This window comes from Rana temporaria, chromosome 6 (genome assembly GCF_905171775.1).
Source record: "Rana temporaria chromosome 6, aRanTem1.1, whole genome shotgun sequence".
Classification (NCBI taxonomy): Eukaryota; Metazoa; Chordata; class Amphibia; order Anura; family Ranidae; genus Rana; species Rana temporaria.
In genome coordinates this window covers 157,383,381-157,403,688 of record NC_053494.1, presented here as the reverse complement: position 1 = coordinate 157,403,688, position 20,308 = coordinate 157,383,381, and the positions used below count along the sequence as shown (strand labels likewise).

At 41.7% G+C, this 20,308-nt stretch overlaps 1 protein-coding gene across 1 annotated transcript in view; it reads right to left on the bottom strand.

The window, feature by feature from the left end:
* SESTD1 (SEC14 and spectrin domain containing 1) overlaps positions 1-20,308 on the bottom strand; it is a 183,620-nt gene that overhangs the window by 41,243 nt on the left and 122,069 nt on the right. Inside the window, exons 8-9 of the mRNA XM_040357653.1 lie at positions 16,195-16,250; positions 7,405-7,616 (exon numbers count right to left, since the gene is read on the bottom strand). Of these exons, the coding sequence (XP_040213587.1) occupies positions 7,405-7,616; positions 16,195-16,250 (268 nt within the window). The remainder of the gene's footprint in view (positions 1-7,404; positions 7,617-16,194; positions 16,251-20,308) is intronic.

Below are 20,308 nucleotides of genomic sequence, written 5' to 3'. Positions count from 1 at the left end.
TCCAGCTTACAATACACTATACAATCTGATTGTACAATATCTTTTGGATCTACCACCAACTATGTAGTACAAAGGCCTGACTGATTGGATACTAGTTAAATTAATTGTTTAGGTTTGTCCATATATTACAATATTTTGGTAAATCTAACAGAGATTGTGTAGAGATTGTACAATCAGATTGTATAGTGTATGCTCACCTACAGAATAGTGTGCATGAGTAATAACAATGACAAATGTTTTCATGTTTTCCCTGTTATCTTTATTCTCATCTTTGCAGATTTGTTTTCCTAGGAGCTTTGTCTTTGAGTCCATTAAACACCCGGACACATTGTCTAAAGATGGGTACACACTGGGGTTGCGCCAATACCTGTTTTCCACTGGCAATTAGGAGTACCAATACTTGCTCAAGTACTCACTGATACCAGTAACTGATACCTTTTGTGGCGAGATATGAGCCTATACAAAATTAATGGGTTCATATCATACTGCAAAGAATCGCATGTGATTTGAACAGGAATGCAGTGCGATTTCCTGCACCACTCCTGTGTGAACCCAGGCTGAAGTCACTATGACAAGGCATGGGATTCGGACAGGAATCGCACCGTATTCCTGTTCATATCACATGCAATTCTTTGCAGTGGAATATGAGCCCATTCATTATGTATGAGCTCAAATCACACTGCAAAATATTGTTTTTTGGTATCGAAGCATTTACATGAGTACAAGTACTTGTGCAAATGTTTAGTGTCAGCAGCGATAGCGGTATCAGTACAACCCTAGTACACGCTATTTTTTTCCAGCAGGCTGAACAGATTCCTGCCTTCACTCAAACAAGATGGATGGAGGAATCCCCCTTCTTTGCTTTAGCACTCTGACAGCAGGACTCCTCCACTGTCAGAATACAATGATCAGAGCTGCCCATACATCGAAAGAGGTTTTTGAGCAAGACCAAGATCAGGTTTAGTTCGTTCTAGCACATCATTTATAATCTTCAGAAATCACCCTCGGGCAGCCAAGTTACTCATTATTGGCTGCGAACCCCATCAAAGCAAAGCGGTGTACTTTGTGATCATTGTGATGACCAATCACAAATTTAAATAGAAATAATGGTGCACTCCGCAACCATTACATATGTTTTTTTATGCTGCTTCTAGCTCCACCCCCTGCTCTGCGGGGGGGCGCATTTTGGCATCCCCGCCCTGGGCACTGAAATACCTTGTCCCACCACTGCCAGGCATAGGGGGAAAAGGTGGGGATGGGGGTGTTTATATACGGTCAGTGTCCCAAAAAATCAAATTCTGTGTCACAGTACAACACTCATGCCGCGTACACACGGTCGTTTTTCGGCATGAAAAAAACCAACATTTTTTAAAACGTCATTTAAAATGATCGTGTGTGGGCTTCACATCGTTTTTCGGCTTCTGAAAAACAACAACATTTTTTTTTAACATGCTGCATTTTTTCATGTCATTTTTCAAAATGTCGTTTTTCGTGTTGTAAAAAATGATCGTGTGTGGGCAAAAACAACGTTTTATACCCGCGCATGCCCAGAAGCAAGTTATGAGACGGGAGCGCTCGTTCTGGTAAATCTACCATTCATAATGGAGTAAGCACATTCATCACGCTGTAACAGACAAAAAAGCGCAAATCGTCTTTTACTAACAAGGAATGGCACGTACAGGCATATGGGCGTACATGTACGTCCCCGCCTTTCCGCGGGTCGGGGGTCGTCCCCCCCGGTACATGCGGCGGTCGGTAACCCGCGGGGAGCGATCCGGGACGAGGGTGCGGCTATTCGTTTCTAGCCGCCCCCTCGCGATCGCTCCCTGGAGCTGAAGAACGGGGAGAGCCGTATGTAAACGCGGCTTTCCCATGCTTCACTATGGCGCTGCATCGATCGAGTGATCCCTTTTATAGGGAGACTCGATCGATGATGTCAGTCTTACAGCCACACCCACCTACAGTTGTAAACACACACTAGGTGAACCCTAACTCCTTCAGCGTCCCCTGTGGTTAACTCCCAAACTGCAACTGTCATTTTCACAAACAATGCAATTTAAATGCATTTTTCGCTGTGAAAAGGACAATGGTCCCAAAAATGTGTCCGCCATAATGTCGCAGTCACGAAAAAAAATCGCTGATCGCCGCCAATAGTAGTAAAAAAAAAAAAAAAAATAATAAAACTATCCCCTATTTTGTAAACACTATACATTTTGCTCAAACCAATCGATAAACGCTTATTGCGTTTTTTATTTACCAAAAATAGGTAGAAGAATACGTATCGTCCTAAACGGAGGAAAAAAATAATTTTATATATGTTTTTGGGGGATATTTATTACAGCAAAAAGTAAAAAATATTGCATTTTTTTCAACAGTGTTGCTCTATTTTTGTTTATAGCGCAAAAAATAAAAACCGCAGAGGTGATCAAATACCACCAAAAGAAAGCTCTATTTGTGGGGAAAAAAGGACGCCAATTTTGTTTGGGAGCAACGTCGCACGACCGCGCAGGGTATACCTTTTGCAAGGCTTATGTGTCTTATTTTCAGCTCACTTTCCCCTTCCATGCATTCCTAATATATGCATTAATGGTGATTTAGCTAGGTATTTATCTTTTGCGAATACATATTCAGCAAGCAGAACTAACATGGACTTAAATCTATTCTATTTTGTAGAAGACATATTTGCTGCTGCTAGCAAGGTCACGTGGCTGACTTGGCACTGGGATACTCACGTTTCTCTGCTGTACTTCTGACGCATGTAGACTTGGATTAAGACTTCCAGGATAAGCCGACCTGTCAGTACAACCTAACCAAGTGACATGTCTTATAACTACAGAAGACGTATCCCAGAGTGCAGATTACCCCTAAAATGACATCTCTCAACAGAACAACGGAGAGAAAACCAGTCAACCAAACAGACAGTGGCAAGTACAATTTACCCTCCATGGACTTGTTTTTTTCCTACACATTTTAAAAGTAGTGTTTCTCAACTTTTTTTTATCAGTCAAGGCATCCTTTAAAATAATGCACAAATCTAGTGGCACCCCCATTCTAAAGTGTAAAAAAAAGGAAATGGTTCAACATAATGCAGCATCTTCCACACACAGAGGACACCCAACATTAAAGGGGTTTTGTTCTTCCAAAGCAAATACACCATTGCACACTGGTACTAAGGATGAGCTCCAGCGTATTCGCACAGCCCACGTGCAGAGCCCGCCAGGAAGTCAGCACTGGGCTGCGCTAATCACAACCAGTGAGACATTGTCCTAATGCTCGGCTGCAGAAATCGGGAAATCTCTCACTGCCTGTGATTAGCACAGCGCCAAATTCCTGGCAGGCTCTGCACGTGGGCTGTGCGAACACGCCGAAGTTCATCCTTAGTACTGACTGGCATTACATTGTTTCTCTTCTCCCTCAATTTATTCCCCTCACTCAGCTAATGCACCCCCAGTGAGAGAGGGACAGGGGAGATGCAAACAAGGATGCTGCGCAGGTACCCATTGTCCTCCCTATCAACTGATGACATCATTGGTTGTTAGGACACCAGTGGCTGGAAGGTTGTAATGGTGCACAATGAAAACCTGTGGCATTGTTTTACTAAAAGGCAAACTTCATCTACCTGCTGGCTTGTACAATTTTGTGCCAATTTGTAGGCATTTTGTCAAAACACCCCTGAAGAAACCTGAAAGCACCCCAGGATGCCTGGACACCCTGGTTGAAAAAAGTTGTTTTTAAAGTGTTATAACCGAGAAATGAAATAGAAATGTCAAGTCACTGACCTTACACAAGTCCATAATGTTAAACTGGAAGAAAATCTAAATACCGTATATACTCGAGTATAAGCCAAGTTTTTCAGCCCGTTTTTTTTAGGCTGAAAATGCCCCCCTCGGCTTATACTCGAGTCACTGGTCAGCCAGCGACATGCAGTTGTAAAGAAGCAGCGCCTCCTCCTTGTCCGTGATAGGCAGAACATTTAGTTTCCCAGCAGTGAGTTAGTGTTCCGCCTATCATGGACAGTGTTGCAGCGCTTCCAAAGAGCTTTTCAGGCTGCCCATTCATTTCAATGGAAAGGGCGTTTTGGGAGCGCAGTATTTAGCACTCCCAAACTGCCCCAAAGATGCTGCTTGCAGGACTTTTACCAACGTCCCATGAGCGCACCGCTCCAGTGTTAAAAGTCACACTCAAATTAATGGGGGGCGGCTTTACAGGTGCTATTTCTAGTGCTAAAATGCCTGAAAACCACTAGAGTGTAAAAGAGGTCTAATTTAGAGAAGTAACCAAGACACCGAAGACATTAACCAGTGTGCATGAGGCATTAGGCCTTGTACATATTGGCCCAGATTCACAGAGTGCGGGCGCACATTACGCCGCCGTAGCGCAAATGCCGTATGCCACGCCAGCGTAGCGCAGAGAGGCAAGCATTGAATTCAGCAAGCCAGTGCTCCCAACGCTGCGCCAGGGTGGCGTGGGATTAGAAGGCGTACGCCGGTGTAGGTGGAAGTGGGCATGACCCATGCAAATGAGGCGTGACCCCATGCAAATAATTGGCTGAACGCCAGACAGATAAGTATCACGAACTGCGCATGCGCCGTGGATGCATCCCCCTGCGCCTGCTCACAACCACGTCGGAACAACTGCCTAAACTACGCCGGATCACTGTGCACGACGTGAACGTAACCTACGCCCAGCCAGACACACGTCCAATGTAAAATACGCCGGCCTGTGTTCCCTGGTGCAGACCTTTGCATGTCTGCTGCTGGGTTGCACCTACTTCTTGTAGCCTGCGTCGGGCGCATGCAGGTTCGTGAATCGACACATTTCCCTCATTTGCATGTTTGAATGGCTAATCAATGGGAGTGGCACCATGCTCCAAGCCTAAATGTGCGCCCACTCTACGCCGGCATAAGCAAGATACGTCGGCGGGGTGTAGCCTGGTTTTAGGCTCATATCTGTTTGTGGGTCTTGCGCACAGATATGACGGCGCACATTTGCACTTACTTAGGCATAACTTGTTATACGTCTGCGTAAGTGCTTTGTGAATCTGGGCCATAGTCTTCAGTACGTGAAATTACACCATGGGTGCCCAACCTGTGACCATCCAGCTGTTGCGGAACTACAAGTCCCATAAGGCATTCCAAGCATGACTCCCAAAGCCAGAGGCATGATGGAAATGTGTAGCTCCCGCCAGCTCAGCCGAGAGATCTCTCCGCTGAGCTGGCGGGCGACAGGTCCCTCTCTGCTCATAGGCTTGCATGGAGCGGCCGTTCAGGTCCACCGACAAAACTGACAGGCGGACCTGAACGGTCGGACCGTGTGAAAGGGGCCAAAATCTTGTCACTTGATGCACAAATATGTGCAAATGTATATTTCTCTTCGGTTTCTTTATGGTTTTTCTTTTCATTCGTTTTTATGTGAATCACATGTGTCAGAAAGTCTGCAAACCAATGATTTGTATCACCTGCCATGCTAATTGGGTAGGGTTATACAAGGATGACAATGCTGACTCTTCTGTGTAATGAATAAATGCACCTGTTAGTGTGTGAAACTAGTCTACCTGCCTGTCTGTAACACTTGGGATGTTCGGATATTAAAGAATCTTGATTGATCTTGGAGTGCAGCCATCTCTTTCACTGTTGGTCTTATGAGGAGGCGAGCACCTGTGAAATCATCAGGCTTCCCATCTCACCTCGAGCAGCGGGTTCTTTTGTTTGGATAAACAACAGGTTGAGCACCCATGGTGTACACCAAACTTAGAAAGTAGTTTAAAAGCTTTCCACAAGCTTCAAGCTTTAAACTTTAAAGCACCATACAGCTCCAACATGGGGAGGTTAAACAGAAATCTTTAGAGAATTGATGACGGTTACTTTAAAACTGAACTTAAAGTTTGATTTAACTTTAGTTTGTTTGGTCCAAACTATTTCCTTCACCAATGTGTGCACCAGCTGGGAGTCATGTACAGGGCCGTTTAAAGGAATTAGGGGGCCCCAAGCAAAATGGACATGGAGGCCCACCCCCACGCACGCAAAGCGGAGAACCACAACAAGCAGAAAACCAACAGCCGGGTGGATGGAAGGGATGATGGTGGGGCAAGATGAATCACTAGTGCCCCAGCATAGCATGAAATATAAAAGAGGGCTCCATATAGTGTAGATCAACCAATGAGGTTTATTTATACAAATATCTTAAAAATCTGTGTAAAATATAGCCAATAAAAGTGATCACAAAATGGTAAAATATGAATAAAAGCATATATGTCACATTCATTTATTATGAGTTGGTGGACCATTATGACCCTGGTCATTCTCACATTCTTATTTGGCAGAACACCGGCCGGGTCCCGCGCAGTACAGGAGAGTCAGTTTCCTGTTCCCGCCTGGACTGAAAGGAAGTGAGCACTCAGTGTGCACTTCCTGTCAGTCCAGCCGGGAACAGGAAACTGAATCTCCTGTACCGCGCGGTACTCGGCCGGACTGACAGGAGGAAAGAAGAGGAGCTCGGCCACGCTACAGCCTGGGAAGGGGAAGTTGGGGGCCCCAGGCCAGCTCGGGGTCCCCAAGCATTTGTTTGTTTTGCCTGTCCTGTAGCGACGGGCCTGGTCATGTATAAACTGTTTGAGGCATCAGCTAAATACAGTATACAGCGCCATTTTGCCAAAACAAATTCAAACCAAGCTGAGCACTGCTCAGCCGGTCACAGGAAGCCTAGTATTTTTAAGAAGGAATACAAGGCTTCCTCTGATTGGGTGAGATGGAGAGGCGGGTAGATGATGTCAGAATCTCCACCTCATTAAATCAGAGAAAGGTTTGCATTTATTCAGAAAACACAAAGCTTCCTGTTAATTGGTGAACAGCGCACAATTTTGTTCTGGGAACGGGATGGGAGTGCCCATACGTCGAAATACAGCACTGTATACTATATGTAGCTAATGCTTCATACAGTTTATACAGCACTCTGAGTGGGCGCATGTATTAGTGAAGAAAGTAGTTCATTTGGACCAGCTTGATTTTAAAGATAAATCAAATCTGGAGTTCAGAATTAAATGGGCAGCTAGCAGTCTTTTACCAAACATCAGCACTGTCTCTGTCGAATATAATCATTTTCATTGGGCTCTCATTTGTGTCCATGGACAAAAATGCACTTTCAATTTAGTTTCCAGGTTACCAAATGGCAATGCATTTGCTCCTTATTGCATGTGTTCTGTGTACTAAGATTTATATAAAGATGTATGTGCACAAGGGCACAACACTCATACATTTCCCATTATACCACACGTTGGGTGACAAAAAAAAAAAAAAAGTCTAAAAAAAAAACATGTTAAAGGACCCCTGTGTCTTGCCGAAAGCCATAATTGTGACAACGTGCATTTATAGTTTTATAGCTGGCACAGAATCCCCCTCTTCTTACCTGCATAACCTTTTGCTGGATTTCATCAAGCTGTGTGCGCTTACTTCGCTGCCTGCACACTTCTTGGTAACGAGTGTATTGCTCTCGCAGGGAATCGAGAAGTTTCATAACCTGAGGCTGAGCCAAAAGCTCATCATCCATTGGAGACCATGAAACGCCTCCCTCTGACCCATTGAACCGCCGCTGCTGAAGTTCAGATAGCAACTCATGACCTAAAGGGCAGAAAGTTAATACATTGTTAAAAAGATCATAATTACATAAACTTTCTAATGCACTAGAAACTATTTTCTATTTTGTCATGTGGTTAGAACAAGCAAGCACTATAGACTGTCTGTACAATACAGTATGTAAATTGAGGGCTTACACATGTCTGCTGGTCTCACACTACCTGTAAGGCCCCTTTCACATGGTCCAGGTCTGATCTATTGGTCTATGGGCAGCACGGTTGTAAAGGGACCAACTGTCCATTTATAACTGAATACCCTCCAATCCGGGCCAAACAGTGGAGGGGAAGGGATCCTCTTTCGTTATTTCTTTTTTTGCCAGACTGAAGGTAACCAGGTGTAAATGGACACAAGTCCAAAGAGAACGGAGGGTCCAGCGGAAAGAAGGACAGCCAGACCCGATTGAACCTCTCCTGTGAAAGGGGTCTAAACCTTCTATATTCAGCACTGAAGCGACTAAACTAAAACTAAATTAAAATAGCTGCAAGAAGATGGATAAAATGTTCTGTGTATAAGCTCTCTCTGTGCTATAAATTAGTAGTTTCTGAGCTCACAGTTAACCAGAGGGACGTTAAAGATGATTTACATATTTCCATTCCCTATCCTACAGCATAGAATAAATCCCTTGTTTTCTGAATTTGTAATGAACATGATATGAAAATACCTGTTAAAATTATTATTTCTTTTAAAAAAAAAATAGTATTTTTTAATATTAGGCCATAAGTGTCAAAGGCAAACAAATCTGCCAAGAAAAATTTAACATTGCTAAAATACTTCAGTCTAAAGCCCCCCATACACGGGTCGAATGTTTCTGTCAGACGTGCATGCTGGAAAACCAGCTGTCGACCGGCTCCCAATCAGCACTCTCAGCTGTCGACGGGCTTCCAATCAGCGCTCTCAGCTGTCGACTGGCTCCCAATCAGCGCTCTCAGCTGTCAACGGGCTCCCAATCAGCGCTCTCAGCTGTCAACGGGCTCCCAATCAGCGCTCTCAGCTGTCAACGGGCTCCCAATCAGCGCTCTCAGCTGTCGACGGGCTCCCAATCAGCGCTCTCAGCTGTCGACGGGCTCCCAATCAGCGCTCTCAGCTGTCGACGGGCTCCCAATCAGCACTCTCAGCTGTCAACGGGCTCCCAATCAGCGCTCTCAGCTGTCAACGGGCTCCCAATCAGCGCTCTCAGCTGTCGACGGGCTCCCAATCAGCGCTCTCAGCTGTCGACGGGCTCCCAATCAGCGCTCTCAGCTGTCGACGGGCTCCCAATCAGCGCTCTCAGCTGTCGATCGGCTCCCAAGCTGTCAGAACACAACAGCTCAGCGGGGGAGATCGTTGTACTAACGTTGGATCATTGGAACAGCGACTCCGACCAGAGCTGACAGTTTATCGTTCAGCCCGCTGGGTTGAATTAAAAAAACTCATAATGTGTACCAGGCTTAAAGAGGTTGTAATCCTCAATGTAAACAAAACCTGTAAGACAATGGCATAATGAGCTACTGCACAGCTGACATTTTTCCTGGTGTTTCTGGGTTTGCGGGCTCCAGTGCTGTGATTGGCCGGAGCTAAGATGAGGTCACTCATTGGCCGGTTCGTCAGAGCGCATGCACCGATGACGTAATAGCCAGGGTATACAGTAAATATCTCCTAAATGGTAAAAAGTTTAAGAGATATTTACAGTACCTGTAGAAAAGCCTCCTTATATCATATACAAAACAAACGTGGGAATATCCACACTTTCAGAATAAACAGTAGATGTATAAAAAGGTGTATGAAAACACACCAGCAGCCAGCATAAATATTGTTGATGGCAATATATCATAAATACAAAGTTCATTTGCAGCGATGAAGAGGTATGAAAATAGATGGAATCCAAGGGAGATGGTGACCAATCTTGTGCAGAGAGTTCTCACAGCTGGAAAAACAAAATCCAGGCAGCCTGCCAAGTTTTATTGCGAATAAGTAGAGACAAAGTATCTTTTCATTCTTTCAAGGAAAGAACTCCTACGAAGTTTAACCATTTAAAGACCATTTTTTTCTGACATTTGTTGCTTACAAGTAAAAATTATTATTTTCTGCTCGAAAATTATGTGAAACACCCAAACATGATATATATATTTTTTAGCAGAGACCCTAGAGCAGTGGTCATCAACCCTGTCCTCAGGGCCCACTAACAGGTCAGGATGTATGCATTACCTTGGGGAGATGCAGACTAGAATACTGCAATCACTGGGCAGCAAATTATATCACCTGTGTTGCATTTCAGTTATCTTGCAAACCTGCCCTGTTAGTGGGCCCTGAGGACAGGGTTGATGACCACTGCCATAGAGAATAAAATGGTGGTTGTTGCAATATTTTATGTTACACCGTATTTGCGGATCGGTTTTTCAAACATGATTAATAAAAAAAATGCACTTTAACCACTTAAGGACCGGACCAATATGCTGCCTAAAGACCCAAGGTGTTTTTACAGTTCGGGACTGCGTCGCTTTAACAGACAATTGCGCGGTCGTGCAACGTGGCTCTCAAACAAAATTGGCGTCCTTTTTTTCCCACAAATAGAGATTTATTTTGGTGGTATTTGATCACCTCTGCGGTTTTTATTTTTTGCGCTATAAACAAAAATAGAGCGACAATTTTGAAAAAAATTCAATATTTTTTACTTTTTACTATAATAAATATCCCCCAAAAACATATATACATTTTTTTCCCCTCAGTTTAGGCCGATACGTATTATTCTACCTATTTTTGGTAAAAAAAAAAAATCGCAATAAGCGTTTATCGATTGGTTTGCGCAAAATTTATAGCGTTTACAAAATAGGGGATAGTTTTATTGCATTTTTATTAAATTTTTTTTTTTTACTACTAATGGCGGCGATCAGCGATTTTTTTCGTGACTGCGACATTATGGCGGACACTTCGGACAATTTTGACACATTTTTGGGACCATTGTCATTTTCACAGCAAAAAATGCATTTAAATTGCATTCTTTATTGTGAAAATGACAGTTGCAGTTTGGGAGTTAACCACAGGTGGCGCTGTAGGATTTAGTGTACACTTAGTGTGTGTTTACAACTGTAGGGGTGTGTGGCTGTAGGAATGACGTCATCGATCGAGTCTCCCTATATAAGGGATCACTCGATCGATGCAGCGCCATAGTGAAGCACGGGGAAGCCGTGTTTACATACGGCTCTCCCCGTTCTTCAGCTCCGGGGAGCGATCGCGACGGAGCGGCTATAAACAAATAGCCGCGCCGTCGTCCCGGATCGCTCCCCGAGGGAACCCGACCGACGCGTGTAGCGGGGGGGGTCCCGATCGGACCCCCGACCCACGTCAAGCAGAGCACGTACAGGTACGTTGATGTGCCTGTCCGTGCCATTCTGCCGACGTATATCTACATGCGGCGGTCGGGAAGTGGTTAATGAATAATAAAAAATAAAAAAACACTAAACAGTAAAGTTAGCCCAATTTTTTATGTATAATGTGAAAGATGATGTTACACCGCAAGAATCATGAGAGAATCGTGATCTTTATTCTAAGCAAAAAAATCATGATTCTCATTTTAGACAAAATAGTGCAGCTCTAGCTTACATATAGCTAAAAACAAAATAGGGGATTTTTTTTTACTCTTTAAGTGAAAAGCATCACCAGCAGCCAGGCTGCTGGAACTTAGCTTAAAGTGATGTCCACATTTGGAAAAAAACACAATGTAAAACCACATCAATAATCAAATCCTACCAATAAGGTGACCCACAGGGTGCTTTTCTGTATTTGGCTTTCTCTGACAAAAAACACAGCCATGTCTCCTGTTTGAAAATCAAAAAAACTGTCATCTCAGAGCTCCAAAAGCCTCAAAGCAACTTGTGAGCAGCTCATAGCAACCAATTACTTCCCAGCTTACATTTTATTCTTCAGCCAAATAGGAATTGCTGGACATTGTTTTTTTAGGCAATAACCTCACTGTTGCCTTCAGCCTTCATAAATAAGCTTATAATTCCAGCCTATTTGGGTATATTTCAATTAAAGAACTTTACAAATGAGCATTGCAGTGTCTTTTATGAGAAGCATAAAAACATTTCCTAATGGTACAGATTCAAATCATGGATTATGAATCAAATGCTAAGAGCTCTAATAGAGTGAACATCCCCAAGATCACCGAGGCGTGACTATGAGCATTCTAGAGGGAGTGCGCCGAGTCGTTGCGCTCAGCGTGAGAAACTCAAAGAAGCGTTTCAAGTGGAAATAAATTCTGGGCTTGTCTGGAAGTACAAGATACGCCTCACTAAGAAAATCAAACTGGATTTGCAGGCAGTCGATACACTTCAGAGGAACTAAATATAAAGGTGGCATCGGTGGCAGGACAATTTATCGGCCACTTGATACGCTTGTTATCTATTGGATGATATCATATGAACACCTTAAACTGAAGATCATGCTAGTTCTGTACAGAAAACTTTGCAGTTTAATATTAGTTTTAAAGACACATCACCTTTATGAAGCTAAAGAAAAAAACACTTTATTTCTGCTTCTCCTCTGTAAAATGTCTAATCGACCATAATGATCATCCCTGACCTTCTGGTTACACTGAATTTAAGAGGACATTTTACATTTATAATTTCCTGAAATAATTAAACAATTCCCTTATTAATTTCAGTGCCCAACAATCATCTCCAGTGCTCTCTGGCTAAAAATGTCATGCCAATTACTTCTCTAGCTGTTGTGTGACATGATCTTGATTTATGTAACAATGTATACTTTTTAAAGGGTAGACAAAATTACAGTAAAACCTTCGTTTGCGACCATAATTTTTTGCAGAAACATGCTTGTAATCCAAAGCACTTGTATATCAAAGCATTTTTTTACAGGGTATACAAGAGAAGAGAGGCACCTCTAAGTGTAGCAATAAGTTGTTAAATGTTGTACCTTCATTAAATGTAACCATATTGCTACACTTGGAGGCTCCTCTCCTTTTTATACTCGGTTGTGACATGACAATACTCTTATATCAAGACATCGCTTGTATATCAAAGCAAATTTTATTAAAACATTTTGCTTGTCTTACAAAATGCTCTCAAACCAAGGTTTTACTGTATTATTATGATTTTTAACCACTTGACAACCGCCCTATAGACAAAGTACATCTACAGGGCGGTAGCTTAACTCCGGGAGGCCGTTAATTAACGTCCTCCCAGAATCGCTCTCCCCCAGGGGGGCGCGCACACGGGAATGTCTGTGACCGCCGGGTCCTCATCACGGATCACGATAAATCCCAGCTGATAGCGGCGGTTTACCACGTGATCGCTCCGTCCAATGACGGAGCGATCACTTGTAAACAAACCGGCGTCATGTGATGATGCCGGTTCCTTCCTCCCCTCTCTGTACCGAACGGTACAGTGTAAGAGGAGAGGGGAGAGAGCGGAGGCAGCAGCAGTGCTGTGGGCTGGATCTGTGACAAATGTAGTCACAGATCCAGCCATCCATCCATACCTGCTCAGCCATCCCTGCCCAATACTCTGCCCCATACTGTGCAATCGCTGCAATACCCCGCAATACTCTGCAATACCCCGCAATATGCCCCCCTCCTGCTTCTACCGACTCAACGCTACGATCAAAGCCAGGATTGTTTTTTTTTTTTTAGGCTTCCCAGCCTAGAGGTGAGATGTGGGGTCTTATTGACCCCATATCTCACTGTAAAGAGGACCTGTCATGCCATATTCCTATTACAAGGGATGTTTACATTCCTTGTAATAGGAATAAAAGTGATCACATTTTTTTATTTTTTGTGGAAAAACGTGTCAAACTAAAATAAAGTAAAGTAAAGTGAACAATAAAATATATATATTTTTTAAAGCGCCCCTGTCCCCATGTGCTCGCATGCAGAAGCGAACACACACGTAAGTCCCACCCACATATGAAAACGGTGTTCAAGCCACACATGTGAGGTATCGCTGCGAACGTTAGAGCGAGAGCAATAATTTTGGCCCTAGATCTTCTCTGTAACTAAAAACACGTAAACGGGTAAAAGGCTAACTTTACTGATTTGTTTTTTTTTTAAGCACAATACTGTTTTTTTTAAAAAAAAAAACACGTTAGAAAAATTGCTGCGCAAATACAGTGCGAGATAAAAAGTTGCAAAGACCGCCATTGTATTCTCTAAGGTCTTTGCTAAAAAATCATATATAATGTTTTGGGGTTCTATGTAATTTCCTAGCAAATGAATGATGATTTTTACATGTAGGAGAGGAATGTCAGAATTGGCCTGGGTGCTCCAGAACGCCTGATGGTGCTCCCTGTATGTTGGGCCTCTGTATGTGGCCACGCTGTGTAAAAGTCTCACACATGTGGTATCGCCACACTCGGGAGGAATAGCAAAATGTGTTTTGGGGTGTAATTTGTGGTATGCATATGCTGTGTGTGAGAAAAAACCTGCTAATATGAAAATTTTGTGGAAAAAAAAATAATAAAAAAAAATCTTGATTTTGCAAAGATTTGTGGGGAAATGACAACTTCAAAAAACTCACAATGCCTCTTTCTAAATACCTTGGAATGTCTTCTTTCCAAAAAGGGGTCATTTGGGGGGTATTTGTACTTTTCTGGCATGTAATGGCCCGAACACATGATCCGAATATCGGACGACGGATCGTACGACTTTTTCCCGCTCAATAGTCGCAAGTAAAATGAAATAGGTTATTAACCACTTGCCTACTGTGCACATACACCCCCTTCCTGCCCAGACTAGATTTTAGCTTCCAGCACTGCATCGCTTTAACTGACAATTGCGCGGTCGTGCGACGTGGCTCCCAAACAAAATTGGCGTCCTTTTTTCCCCACAAATAGAGCTTTCTTTTGGTGGTATTTGATCACCTGTGCGGTTTTTATTTTTTGGGCTATAAACGAAAAAAAGAGCGTCAATTTTGAAAAATAACATAATATTTTTTACTTTTTGCTATAATAAATATCCCATTTTTTTTAAAAAAGAAATCGCAATAACCTGGTTTGCGCAAAAGTTATATTGCCTACAAAACAGGGGACATAATGATTTATTTTTTATAATTTTTTTTACTAGAAAGGGCGTCGATCTGCGTTTTTTTTTTCCGGGACTGCGACATTATAGCGGACACATCGGACACTTTTGGCACATTTTTGGGACCATTCACATTTATACAGTGAACAGTGCTATAAATATGCATTGATTACTGTATAAATGTGACTGGCAGAGAAGGGGTTAACCACTAGGGGGCGGGGAAGGGGTTAAATGTGTAGCCTATTGAGTGTTCTAACTTTAGAGGGTGACTGGGGGAGGTGACCAATCTGTGTCCCTATGTACAAGGGACACAGCATCGGTCTTCTCTCCCTGACAGGACGTGGAGCTCTGTGTTTACACACAGAGCTCCACGTCCCTGCTCAGTTACTGGGCAATCGCGTGTGCCCGGCGGCCATCGCGGCATATACATACCAGCTCATTTTGCCTTTGTCTTGCAGGGTGTATTTTTTCAGAGGCTTTACTTCCTCCTTAGGCACATCTGCAATCTAATAAGAGTTATGAGCTGACTTTTAATTTGAATTACTTGGATGAACGAACATTTTGGGTGTATTTTTATGCCTAAAAAATGCTTGAATATCCACCTATTTAGTATACATTTTATACTGTAAATTTTTGTATTCTCTTTTGTAAACACTTATAATATTGAAACAGAAAAAAACCTTCTGCTTTTAGAACCACTTTAAATAATTTTACCAAAAAGGTACAATATTTTCATTAAAACTTGAGTACCATATTTGCCGGCGTATAAGACGACCTTTTGGATACAAAAAAATGCATCCAAAGTCGGGGGTCGTCTTATACGCCGGATCTGTCTTCGTCAGGCTGCGGACATCCATGTTTCAGGCTGCAGGGCATCCATGATTTAAAAGCTGCGCCTCCTCCTCAGACTGTTCTGTGATAGGCGGAACACTCATTTTCCCAGCAGAGCCTCTGTTTAGTGTTCAGCCTATCACGGATGCCTTCTCATCCTCGGACGAGAGGACGTACATGATAGGCGGAACACTGAACAGAGGCCCCACTGGGAAAATTAGTGTTCTGCCTATCACGGAACAGTCTGAGGAGGAGGCGCGACTTTTGAATCATGGATGCCCTCAGCCTGAAACATGGATGTCCGCAGCAAAAAAATAAGGTAGGGAGATCGTCTTGGCCGGCACAGTGGAGGCATGTGATGGACAGTGGAGGCATGGAATGGAATGGCACAGTGGGGCATGTAATGGAATGGCACAGTGAGATTTGAAAAATGCCTGTTTCTGTCAGTGGTTGTTCCTGTCAGTGGTTGTTCCGACTACCCCTCAGCTTCCAGACAGACTAGTAGGAAGGGGGTAGTCTCATACGGCAAGTATATCCCAAAACCAACATTTTTCCTGGAAAAATAGGGGGTCGTCTTATACGCCCAGTCGTCTTATACGCCGGCAAATACGGTAGGTATTCTTTTCATACAAGGTTCAGTACAATTTGTTACTCAGGATCCCACCAGCTTACAAATGATGACGATGATTCGTCTCACACAAAAAAGGAAACATATCTTACCTGTTTGTAGAACCGTTTCTGGATCAACAGAGGGAAGATAATTGAAATCCATTGACCTTCAAATGATAAAATAAATAAATGAGATATTTATTTCGAGCATAAAATAATTATCTGCAACACTGGCTCTTCAATTTGAGATAAAAGCAATTTACAGTCTTTTTAAAGAGTTTTACATATACCATACATGTTAATGTAGTCAGCTGATGCAAATACTTTAATCAATATGTTATTGTTCTTAGTGTCTTGTTTCTATGTGTAGTTATAAGATATGGGGGGCAGTCAAGCTTACTACTTAGAACAAAATGTGTTTGGGAATGTATAGCACAGTGACTGTAATTTCCTGTTGCTTGCATTCAATGCACCTCCATGTACAGAGCTCAGTTACTGGATTTTTACCATAAAGATACTTTTTGCATGCATATCTCATCTCAAATGCCAATTGGGGCAATTGTAACCTTGTGCCTGCATTTGCAAATTCCAACTTCAAACAGGAAACTTAAAGGGGTTGTAAAGGTAAAAAAATGTTTCCCTAAATAGCTTCCTTTACCTTAGTGCAGTCCTCCTTCACTTACCTCATCCTTGCATTTTGCTTTTAAATGTCCTTATTTCTTCTGAGAAATCCTAACTTCCTGTTCTTCTGTCTGTAACTACACACAGTAATGCAAGGCTTTCTTCCTGGTGTGGAGTGTCATGTTAACCCCCTCCCTTAAGGGGGCGAGCAGGAGAGTCAGGACGCCCACTAACACACAGCTCCTTTCTCTATCTGCAACGTAGAGATACTCAAGGGAGGGGGGAGAGCATGACACTCCACACCAGGGAGAAAGCCTTGCATTACTGTGTGGAGTTACAGACAGCACAGGAAGTGAGGATTTCTCAGAAGAAATAAGGACATTTAAAAGCAAAGGATAAGGTAAGTGAAGGAGGACTGCACTAAGATAAAGGAAGCTATTTAGGAAAAAAATGTTTTACCTTTACAACCCCTTTAAAGGAACCTATTTAGAAAATAAAAAACAATCGGTTAGGAATCCATCGGTTACATTTAAAACAAGTTGGCTTTTTTTAACTGATGGCTAAATAACCGATGGCGCCCACAGACGATCGATTTGGACCAATGAAAACGGACCTATTAGACCGTTCTCATCGGTTTAACCGATCGTGTGTACACGGCCTAAGAGTTACTATGGGAAAAAAGGTGTCTCCACTGATACTTTTATCACCAATCCTTGTTTCCACAACAACCCAAATCTTTCAAAATCCAATTGTCATTGGGACAAAAAGTGAGGTGAAATCTTCTGAACAGGGGCACAGGCACCAAAACAAATGTTACAGGGGTTATAACCCTTCCCTATGCTATCTAAAAAAGCTTAAAAAATCTATTTTTTTGGCTGGAGCTACACTAAAAAAATTTACCTGTTCCAACTTACAAACAGATTCAACTTAAGAACAAACCCATAGACCCCCATCTTGTTTGTAACCCGGGGACCGCCTGTATAATGAGTTTGGAAATGCAAAAAAAAGAAATACCTAAATAATGCATTCAAATTTAACTAAGCCCATTCGATTTTAGTAAACTCAAATGTACTGGACATTTTAGTCGGCTAAAATACAATTAAAACAATTCAAATGACTAAAATACGACTAAAACTAAAATGGCATTTTAGTCAAAAGACTATAACTAAAACGAAATCTGATGTCAAAATTAAAACTGCATAAACCATACAAATTTAACACATATAAAATGAAAAACAGCAAAAACTTAAATTTGAAAAAAACTATTCAGTATGGTTGTTCACTAAACGGATACAATGACACTTGTCTTTGTATGCCGGCAGATATACTCCATGGACTGCACAAGCAGGAATATGAGACTTTCTTGTTCCACATCCTCCACCGGCATACCGTTTCAATTAACAAATGAACACTTTGCCTTCAAAGATTCACCTTTTCTCTAACTTCATTTGGTATAAAGAATCAAATGTAATTTAATACGCGTGAATATGGTTGTTGATTGATTCAGGAAGAACACCTGATATGGCCGAGACCTCGCTAAATCACAAGTCTATTGTGGGAATCGAGGGCATTTCCTGAACTGCAGATTATCAGATTCTATTCACTGTAATACATTTACATTTTATTCAGACTACCAGTATTTTTACACGTTTAACATTTTTAAGCTATAGACACAATTTTACCAACCCTGTCTACACACTTCTAAATTAAAATATTACCTATATAATGGATAGACATGAACTTAAAGCAACTGCAGAGATTTTTTTTTTATTTGCAATCAGGAAAATATGAAATACATGTGAATATCTCTTGAATAACTCTTGCAAGCAAAAAGTTTTAAATGATAACAATAGCTTAATAAAAAAAAAAAAAAACGGTGCCGTTGTAATATTGTAAAAAAATAAATAAAAATAAACGGTGCTGTTGTAATATTGAAAAAAGAAAAAAAAAACAGTGTGGTTGTAATATTGTAAAGAAATAAATAAATAAAATAATATTGCATGCACCCACAAGGATACATCCCCTCCCAACCATGCTTTCCTTGCAGATACAGCTCCATTTAAAATAATCAGATTGCATAGGACAGAGTTTGCCAATAAAAAGTCCAGGAAGCTGTGTGCTTTGGACACACCCCATATATATATATATATATATATATATATATATATATATATATATATATATATATATATATATATATATATATATAAATATATAAATATATATATATATATTTTTTTTTTTTTTTGGGGGGGGGGGGGGGACATATATAAATAGAATAATTAAATGGGTATCAAACTTAATTTTATACCAGTATACTTTATTTTAAATATATTATTAATAATAAATTAAAAGTTCTGTATCTGTCTTCACACTTTTGAAGGACACAAAACTGGTGTGTCCATAGGATTCTGATCTAGATAAGTTCTCCAAGTGAACATTCATGGCTTTAAACAATATCCCAATGATCAAAGTGTTCCTTGTGTAAAAAAAAAATAAAAAAAAATTAATGAAAGGTGATTTTTTTTTTTTTTCCTGTTCAGGAATTCTCAGCAACGTTAAGCAGAAACTGTATTAAACCCAAAAGTAAACAATATAGTGCATACAACGATCAGCTTTTATTTTTTTATCTAAAACTTTGATCCCAAAAAGGAGCAAAACTGTCATTTTCTTTTAGTCTGAATCCCCCAATTCACAATGCTGATGTCCACAGGTGCCCCTGTACTCCATCTAGAGTGGGATCATTCTAATACACGTATGGTACTGGCTAGCGAAAAGGGAAAAAAGCCTTAAAAAAAAGAAGAAAAAAAGGAGACTAATGCATATCCACCACATCCGTTGATGGATGAAAATGGACAGTAAAGCATTCCTATGGGCAAATGGATGATAATCCGTTTACATCTGCATCCAGGTCAGTTTTTAGTTTTTAAGTGAACAGTCCCTATTTTGGGTCCGTTTAATAAATGGAAGCAGATCTAAACTGATGTAAATAAAGGTCCCCTTCTGCATCCATTTTTGCAACGGTTTTTAGGAGTTGCCACCTGTCAACGAATGACTCATCACTGCTGCTGACAGCAGGGATGAGTCCTAGCAACTGTTGTCAGCAGCAGTGATGAGTCATTCGTTGTTAAGGAGTCAGCACCAGCCAGCGTCCTAACAACCATGACTCATCCCTTCTGTCAGGGCTGGCATTAATTTCCCCAGGTCCTTAAGGATTGGCATGGATTTTTGGGGAAGGGTGCCTCATAAAAGAAAAAAAAAAGAATGGCAAAAGATCCCGCCCAAAATCTATACCAGACCCTTATCCCAGCATGCCGCCCAGTGGGCCAGGAAAGGGCAGGGAGGGGGATTAGTGTGTGTGTGTCCCCCATCCCAGGCCATGTTACCATGCCCGCAACATGAAAGGAGGGGGGGATAGGGGGGCAAAGCACCTTGTCCACATGGGCCTCTAGGGGGTGCTTTTTGTAAAATGTATCCAGTCGTTCATGTATTGCTTACACAAAGTCGCATATTTTTATATATACAGTGGAACCTTTGATTACGAGCATAATCTGTTCCAGGAGAATGCTCGTAATCCAAAGTACTCGCATATCAAAGCGAGTTT